At 41.7% G+C, this 9,668-nt stretch overlaps 1 protein-coding gene across 1 annotated transcript in view; it reads left to right on the forward strand.

The window, feature by feature from the left end:
• LOC139182087 (zinc finger protein 420-like) overlaps window positions 1–9,376 on the forward strand; it is a 17,886-nt gene extending 8,510 nt beyond the window's left edge. Inside the window, exons 3-5 of the mRNA XM_070785562.1 lie at window positions 2,348–2,474; window positions 3,940–4,035; window positions 8,271–9,376. Of these exons, the coding sequence (XP_070641663.1) occupies window positions 2,348–2,474; window positions 3,940–4,035; window positions 8,271–9,376 (1,329 nt within the window). The remainder of the gene's footprint in view (window positions 1–2,347; window positions 2,475–3,939; window positions 4,036–8,270) is intronic.
• The last annotated feature ends 292 nt before the right edge of the window (window positions 9,377–9,668 follow it).

Consider the following 9,668-nt stretch of genomic DNA (forward strand, 5'->3'; position numbering starts at 1 on the left):
AGTGTATTTAAATATACAAAGAATATCATCCACAAGTAGATGTATATATTTTAACCCATTAAAAATCATCTCAATTTTATTGACATGAATCAGTTCAGTTCAGTTGCTCAGTCGTGTCTGACTCTTTGCAACCCCATGAACCACAGCATGCCAGGCCTCCCTGTCCATCACTAACACCTGGATTTTACCCAAACTCATGTTCAATGAGTTGGTGATGCCATCCAACCATCTCATCCTCTGTCGTCCCCTTCTTCTCCTGCTTACAATCTTTCCCAACATCAGGGTCTTTTCAAACAAATCAGCTTTTCGCATCAGATGGCCAAAATATTGGAGTTTCAGCTTCAACATCAGTCCTTCCAATGAACACCTAGGACTGATTTCCTTTCGGATGGACTGGTTGGATCTCCTTGCAGTCCAAGGGACTCTCAAGAGGCTTCTCCAACACCACAGTTCAAAAGCATCAGTTCTTCTGTGCTCAGCTTTCTTTATCGTCCAACTCTCACATCCATACATGGCTACTGGGAAAACCAAAGCCTTGACTAGATGGACCTTTGTGGACAAAGTAATGTCTCTGCTTTTTAATATGCTGTCTAGGTTGGTCATAACTTTCCTTCCAAGGAGTAAGCATCTTTTAATTTCATGGCTGCAATCACTATCTGCAGTGATTTTGGAGCCCGAAAAAATAAAGTCAGCCACTGTTTCCACTGTTTCCCCATCTATTTGCCACGAAGTGATAGGACCGGATGCCGTGATCTTCGTTTTCTGAATGTTAGCTTTTCTTTAATACTCTTAATAAGTATATAGTCTCATTTTAATATATGTCTGTATGCATGAAAATGTTAATTTTTTTTTCTTGTTTTGGTATTCTCCCGAGTTATATAAAGTTCTTTTTAAAAATACACATATTTATGTGTTTGGCTGAGTTGTGTCTTGTTCATAGCCTGCAGAATCTTGGAGCCATGTGGGAGACTGTTGCAGCAGGCAAACTTTAGCTGTGGCGTGTGGGATCTAGTTTTCTAACAAGGGACTGAACCCAGCCCCCTGACTTGGGAGCTTGGACTACCAGGGAAGACCCTATAAAAACTTGTATAAACTTTCTTTAGTGTTGTCTCTGTGTATTTGTGTTTTACTAGTTAAATTTTAGTTCACATAAACTGAAGGAAAATTAAAAATCTGTCATTTAAGCAATGGTTGACAAAATATTTGCAAAAAGGTGGAACAACAATGTTGATTTTATATTATTTATGTGGTGCATTCAAGACTCTGTAAAAACTGTTAGAAAGACATATACTACTACTACTACTAAGTCGCTTCAGTCGTGTCTGACTCTGTGCGACCCCATAGATGGCAGCCCACCAGGTTCTCCCGTCCCCGGGATTCTCCAGGCAAGAACACTGGAGTGGGTTGCCATTTCCTTCTCCAATGCATGAAAGTGAAAAGTCAAAGTGAAGTCGCTCAGTCGTGTCTGACTCTTCGAGACCCCATGGACTGCAGCCCACCAGGCTCCTCTGTCCATGGGATTTTCCAGGCAAGAGTACTGGAGTTGGGGTGCCAGTGCCTTCTCCGAGAAAGACATATAGTATATACTAATTACTTCAAAAGATTATTGCTGCTATGGGTACTATTCTATCAGACCCATCAATTTTGAAAAACACTTAAAATTCAAAGTTAAGTATAAATTCTTACCTTACTAGTCTACTTCTTTGCTATTCAGAATGGTCATTGATGTATCAGAATTTTCAACACTGCTAGTTAAAATAAGCTTGTTTAAAATGTGGCACATTGGCCCCACTCCAGAACTCTTAGATCAGAGCATGCTTTTTAAAAATATTTCCTGTCTCCTTGATAAGGGCCTTCCCGGTGGCTCAGATGGTGAAGAGTCTGCCTGCAATGTGGGAGACCTGGGTCTGATCCCTTGGTGGGGAAGATTCCCCTGGAGAAGGAAATGGCAACTCACTCCAGTATTCTTGCCTGAAAAATCCCATGGACACAGAAGCCTGGCGTGCTACAGTCCATGGGGTCAGAAAGAATCAGACATGACTGAGTGACTAACATACTTTCCCTGATAGACAGTTTTATCCTGTGTCACACGAGTACAACTCTCAAAAATAGATAGGTCAGTGTTGGTGTGATTGTTTTATAATTTCTCTTCCAGATCAGAATAGTTTCTATAGTGGTCTGTGGATCATATCTCATTCTCCTTTCCTGGGTTAGAAATACAGTGGAAAATACGGCTGTATAAAAATTATATTCTTGTGTAACACCAGACATTCTCCTAAATCAAAACCATTTCTCTTGCTGGTTTCATCTTGGGTCACATACATGGCTCATGTCCTTTGTATTTCAGGGACGGCTGACATTCCAGGATGTGGCCATAGACTTCACTCAAGAGGAGTGGGAGTGCCTGGACCTCGGTCAGCGGGAATTATACAGGGACGTGATGTTAGAGAACTACGGGAACCTGGCCTCCTTGGGTGAGGATAACTGCCTTCCAGAATCCCTTAAGTACCTTCAGGGTTTTGGTTCGTTCATTCTAGAATGTCTCCTCGAATTTTCTGCTTTGTCCAGTAGAGGTTCAGATCCCTACTTTGTAGGGGAAAAAGGGTATTTGTGACATTTGAAAGAAAGACTTCATTATGGGTCATTATAATTCTAACCTTCTTCTTCCTTGATGTAATCTGCCTCCTTGTTGTTCAGTCGCTAAATCATGTCCAGCTCTTTGCGATCCCGTGGAATGCAGCAAACCAGGTTTCCCTATCCTTCCTTAACTCCCAGAGTTTGCTCAAATTCATATCCATTGAGTCAATAATGCTATTCAATCATCTCATCCTCTGACGCCCCCTTCTCCTCCTGCCCTCAGTCTTTCCCAGCATCAGGGTCTTTTCCAGTGAGTCGGCTCTTCACATCAGGTGGCCAAATTATTGGAGCTTCAGTTTCAGTCCTTCCAACAAATATTCAGGGTTGATTTCTTTAGGATTGACTGGTGTGATCTCCTTGCTGACCAAGGGACTCTCAAGAGCCTTCTCCAGCACCTCAGTTCAAAGGCATCAATTCTTTGGTGCTCAGCTTTCTCTATGTTCCAAATATCACATTCATACGTGACTACTGGAAAAACCATAGCTTTGACTAGATGGACCTCTGTTGGCAAAGTGATGTCTCTGCTTTTTAATATGCTGTCTAGGTTTGTCATAGCTTTTCTTCCAAGGGGCAAGCATCTTTTAATTTCATGGCTGCAGTCGCAATCTGCAGTGATTTTGGACCCCCCCAAAATAAAGTCTATCACTGTTTCCATTGTTTCCCCATCTACTTGCTATGAAATGATGAAACTGGATGCCATGATCTTAGTTTTCTGAATGTTGAGTTAAACTAACTTTTTAACTCTCCTCTTTCACTTTCATCAAGAGGCTCTTCAGTTTTGCTTCACTTTCTGCCACAGGGGTGGTGTCATCTGCATATCTGAGGTATTGATATTTCTCCCGGCAATCTTGATTCCAGCCTGTGCTTCATCCAGCCCAGCATTTCTCATGAGGTACTCTGCATATAAGTTAAATAAGCAGGGTGGCAATATCCAGCCTGATGTACTCCTTTCCCAATGGTACAGTTGTTCCATGTACAGTTCTAACTATTGCTTCTTGACCTCCATATCCTTCATTCTAGGTTAGTGGTAATTCTGTAAGTTCTGTGGTATAAAATAGTGCCACTCTCCTCTTAAAACCGGATTTCTACTACTAGCTTTTGCCTTAGTAGTACTTGAGCATAATATCAGAACCTGATTTTGAGCATTTGTCTTTTAAAGGTGCTTCCAATAAACTACTTGGTAAAATCATTTTTTAAGGTTATTTTAACTTTCTTCCTTGACTTCTCTCTCACCTGAACACATATTGGATTGGAAATTGATGAATATCTGGGAAAACACATATTCCTTTTTCTGATGAACAGGTCTTGTGATCTCTAAGCCGGACCTGGTCACATTTCTGGAGCAAATGAAGGATCCCTGGGATATACGGAGAATGGAGACGCCAGCCGTGCACCCAGGTATGTGTCTATGGATGGAGCAGAAAAATCCGGTGAGAGGGACAAGCATTGTGGAGGAAGTCATACTTCGTGGTGTGGTTTGAGAAGATCTGCTGTGGAAATGATTTTGGATTAGCCTGGGTTTATTTCTGTCACTGTCATAGAGGGTCATCTCCTGACCCATTCCTGATTCTTTTTATCGTTTATGTATTTTTCTCCAGTGGTTAATTTTCACATTCACAGTGAGAACCAAAATACTTGTCTGGCCTGGGACAACCTGCATGACCTGATAGCTCTTCCATTTGGGGAGGTTTTAGAAAATCTGTGCACATTTCTGAGTAACTGTATTAAGCCCTTTTAGAAGTTCTGATTCTGTCCCTAGTCAGAAGTGTGTGGGTGGAGTTGTGAACAAATTGCCATACTTCTAGGAATACTGGGGACAAATATTTTTTGTTTTCTACCCTATAATTTCCAACCCACTAGAAACTACACACATGACCTTATAAACTTCATACTCAAATTCTTTCTTCACTGCATAAAACATTTTGCTAAAATGAGAAAATGCAAACCTGAATTTTACTTTAAAGTTCCTCTTTTTTTAATATGAACTAACATTAAATGTGTTAAGTATATTTACCCCAATTCCTTAATGGTAAAATACTTGAATATATTTATTTAACTCATAGAGTTTTTAAATATATTCTTGGCATGAGAATTTAAGACATTTCCCTCCGTGCTTTTTTCTGATTGTTCTTCACTATTAAGCTTATAGATTATATAAAGGAATCTTTAAAAAGAAATTTTTCTCTTCCAATAATGCCATTTTACAAAGTTATGTTAGTTTGCTGTACAGAAAGAATAAGTGATACATATACACATTTCGCTCCTTGATTAGATTTCCTTCCCATTTAGGTGACCACTGAGCATTGAATAGAGTTCCCTATGTTCTCACCATATTTTTCAAGTCTCACTTCTTATTTTATTTCTCAAGAACTCTTACCTTATTAAATCTATCTTGTTTCTTATGAAACATGCCAGGACTTTATTGTTTATGCCATCTATTTCTGATTAGTTCTAGGTCAATATCATTTACGATTTTAGATTCTATTAGAACATGCTCAGATAACAACATGAGTGGTAAGAAGTGGGTTAAATAATTAGTAGGCATTAGTATTTGTGGAGAAGGAAATGGCAACCCACTCCAGTGTTCTTGCCTGGAGAATCCCAGGGATGGGGGAGCCTGGTGGGCTGTCGTCTCTGGGGTCGCACAGAGTCAGACATGACTGAAGCAACTTAGCAGCAGCAGCAGCAGTATTTGTGAAAATGTTTTGTTTGTAAATTTGATTACTTAAAGGTAAAATTAATCATTACATTGCCCAACTGCTCTTCATTTAGCTGTTCCTGTAGGTTTTTGTCTTGACTTCTCCTCTACACCATACTCCTTTGTCATCTCATTTTGTCCAGTGTTCTGTGTTTGTGGTCTCTGTTCTGCAGGCTGCACATCCTAGTTCCTCTTGCTCTGGTGTCTGCCCTCTGGTGGGTGAGGTGGTCCAGAGACTTGTGCCCTTATCCCCTTGATAGGGAGTTGATTGTTATTATTGTGATCAGAGCCTGTCTGAATATTGAGGGGAGCTTCGTCTTTCCTCTGTGGCTGTCACTGCCCTGTCAGGGGTGGGGTCTGCTTCCTGATTAGTGGAGTAGAGTCCCCAGATCTACTTAGCTGTGTTTCTGATCTATGGTGCTTCTGACCCAGTGGGACTGGAGCACACCCACTGGGAGAGAAGCCACTGAGGATTGCTCCTCGGGGGATGTTCACCTCGGAGCATGCTCTGTGGGTCATCATCCATGTGTTGTGCGAGCTCTCATGTGACCCTGTGTTGGCATTGATCTTGGCCCCACCTGAACCATGGGCATGATGGCACTTGACTGTGGTGTCTCTCAGATGTTGTTTTCACCAGGTCACCAGCATAGATCCACTGTAGTCTCATGTCCCAGGTGTACATTCATTGTGGAGCTGGACCCCCTGCAGTGCTATGGAGGCAATGTAGATGTGACCTGGCCCAACCGCCTCATGGGAATGCCTACAAAGTCTACAATTGCTAAAGCCAGACTGGTCTTGACTGCCAGAGCCTCGTTTCCATCCAGATGTTCTGTCGGGGCTGAGTTTACAAAGCCAGTTGTGGGGTGTAACACCATGGTTTGTACAGCTGCAAGGAGAGATCTCAGCTTTTCTTTCTTAGTGGTAGGGCCTGGGGGCTCAGCTGTGGTTTCAGTGCCATCTGAACATTGAGACCACCCACAGGCGTGTGCTCTGAAGGTGCCCCTGGAGCCCACTGGGGAGGGGGCTGGGGAGGAGGAAGCAGCTGTGGGGGTCGTGAGATCACCCACCTAGGTGGGAGCCATTCCTAGTATCTGGAGAGGCAGGGACAGGCACAGGGGCAGAGAGGCTGCAGTGGGGTTCTTCCCTTTGGGCATCACTCAACAACGCTGCTCTGCTTCTCTGGTGGTTCAGGCTTCCTCCACAAGCATCCCGTTTGCAGAGCTCCTCCCTCCCTCCTGTCCCCTCAGGATGTCTCCTCACAGCCAACCGCAGTCCTCTGCCTGGGTCTGCTCTCCAATCCCCACATTCCAGCACCCAGCCCTTGTGTGCAGCGGTGGACACCCTCTCAGGCTGCGTGGGCAGGGCTGGGCTCAGCAGCCTGTGTACAGGTCTCACTCTGTCCTGCACACTGGTTGCAGCATTCTCTTCCCACAGAGAATGAGTCTCTCCTTCTGTCCCAACTGGGCTCCCCCCAGTGAGGGGCTTCCCTGGATGGGGAGACCTCTCCTCTCTTCAGTCCCCCCAGGGTTTTGTGGGTCCCATCCCACTTCTTTTCCTCTTCCTTTTCCTCCCTCATTCTTTTGTCCTACCTGGCTCAGCAGGAATCTTTCTTGTCCTTCCAGGTGTCCAAGTTCCTCTGCCCGTGTTCTGCAGGGCTCTGTGAGAATTTTTCTACTTCAAGATGTATTCTTGATGTTTTTGTGGAGAGAGATGAACTCCACGTCTTCCGAATCCTCTGCCATCTTGACTTCTTCTATCTCAGTTTTAGGCTTAATCTAGCCAGTGTATGCTAATTGTATGTAAATTGTAAACCATATTCCCTGAGAATAGTAAGTAGAATAACTTATTATTTGGTATCTTTCAGCTGTGTCTTCTCACGACACCCAGGGTTTGAGGACCCAAAAGCCAGGCTTAGAAGATTTATTCCCAACAGCAAAGCTAGGAATATATGAAAGATTTCACCTTGGAAATTTACATTTAACCAAAGACTGGGAATATATGAGGGCATATAAAGAACAGAGAGCATGTTATGATGGACAAAACCAAATTGGTACAGATTCCCATAATGTAAACATTACCGCCAAAAGAAATCAAGGATGTGAATCAAATAGGGAAAAACCAATCTCAGATGACCAATTTCGGTCATCAACATCCGCAGATAAGTGTATATTTGTCAGCAAAGACCCACATCAACTCTTGAAACATACACGTTCTCTGAAGGGAAAGGTGGAAAATCTGGAAAGTCATCTAGTCTCTACTGCAAATACTCATTCAAACAACTCTGAGCATAGGTGTCTATTAAATATACATTCAAACATATCTGGAAACCAGAAACTTGAAAATGAGGGGGGAAATTCCCAATATAATCATTTTGAGGGATCCTTTAACAAGGGTTTATTGTTCTTCAACCAACAACTATTTTCTCCTTGTTCCAAAATCTGTAATGTGGATAATAATGGGAGAGACCTTATTCAACCATCATTGTTCAATACATATGAAGGTATAATTAGTGTGGAACAACTTTACAAGCTTAACAACATGAGTAATGCCTTAAGCAGGAGCTCTACCCCCAATAATTACAAGAGTATACATGATGGAATGAGAAGCTCTTCATGCAGTGAAACTGGGCATAATGTTGACCAAGACTCATATCTCATGAAACAACAGGGACATCAATTTTCAGACAATTCTAAACATAATAAGTATAAGAATATATTTTATCAAAGCTCAAATCTTACTATTAATACGTATAAGAGTATTGATATTGGAGAGAAGACTTATAATTGTTATGATTATGCTAAAGCTTTTAACCAGTCTTCAAAAGTTATTCAACAGCAGAATATTCAGACTAAGCAGAAACATTACAAGTGTAATATATGTGGGAAAGTCTTTAGTAACTCACCAAATCTAAGTAGACATAGGAAAATTCATACAGGAAGGAAATGTTTCAAATGTACAGCATGCGGCAAAGCCTTTAATCAGAGTTCATATTTAACTGAACATCAGCGAATCCATGCTGGGGAGAAACCATACAAATGTACAGAATGTGGCAAAACCTTTATCTATTGTTCACGTGTTACTCAACATCAGCGAATTCATACTGGGGAGAGACCTTATAAATGTACAGCATGTGGCAAGGCTTTTAAGCATAGTTCAACTTTAACTGAACATCAGCGAATCCATACTGGGGAGAGACTTTATAAATGTACAGAATGTGGCAAAGCCTTTACCCGTTATTCACTTCTTACTGAGCATCAACGAATCCATACTGGGGAGAGACCTTATAAATGTACAGACTGTGGCAAAGCCTTTACCCGTTATTCATCTCTTACTGAGCATCAACGAATCCATACTGGGGAGAGACCTTATAAATGTACAGAATGTGGCAAAGCCTTTAACTGGCGTCTGAGTCTTACTGTACATCAGCGAACTCATACTGGGGAGAAACCATACAAATGTAAAGAATGTGGCAAAGCCTTTATCTGTTGTTCACATCTTACTCAACATCAACGAATCCATACTGGGGAGAGACCTTATAAATGTACAGAATGTGGCAAAGCCTTTACCTGTTATTCACTTCTTACTCAGCATCAACGAATCCATACTGGGGAGAGACCTTATAAATGTACAGAATGTGGCAAAGCCTTTACCCGTTATTCACTTCTTACTCAGCATCAACGAATCCATACTGGGCAGAGACCTTATAAATGTACAGACTGTGGCAAAGCCTTTACCCGTTATTCACTTCTTACTCAGCATCAGCGAATTCATACTGGGGAGAAACCATACAAATGTAAAGACTGTGGCAAAGCCTTTATCCATTGTTCACATCTTACTCGACATCAACGAATCCATACTGGGGAGAGTCTTTATAAATGTACAGACTGTGGCAAAGCCTTTTCCCGGAGTTCAGGTCTTTCTCAACATCAGAGAATTCATACTGCAGGGAAATCTCAGAAATGTAAGGAATGTGGCAAAGGATTTCATCACAGCCATCACCTCACTCACCATCAGAGAATACATACTGCAGAGAAACCCTAGAAATGAATCAGTGATAAAAAAAAGCTTGGTCCTAAATATACAATTTTGAAAAAACGAGTGTTTACTTTGGAAAGATACACAAATGAAATACAAAAATGTAGACAAGTGTTTAATCAAACAGCAAAAGGAAATCAATGCCAGAGAATTCATACTAGAAAGCATTTCATTAGTACCACTTTTGTTGAATTACTCTAAACAGAAACACTGTAGCAAGTATGCCATAATTAAAACACGTACAAAATTGATATGTTAGTATGGATCACAAGATGAAGGGGTGGATATTTGCAGAGGT

This window comes from Bos indicus, unplaced genomic scaffold (assembly GCF_029378745.1).
Source record: "Bos indicus isolate NIAB-ARS_2022 breed Sahiwal x Tharparkar unplaced genomic scaffold, NIAB-ARS_B.indTharparkar_mat_pri_1.0 scaffold_80, whole genome shotgun sequence".
Lineage (NCBI taxonomy): Eukaryota > Metazoa > Chordata > Mammalia > Artiodactyla > Bovidae > Bos > Bos indicus.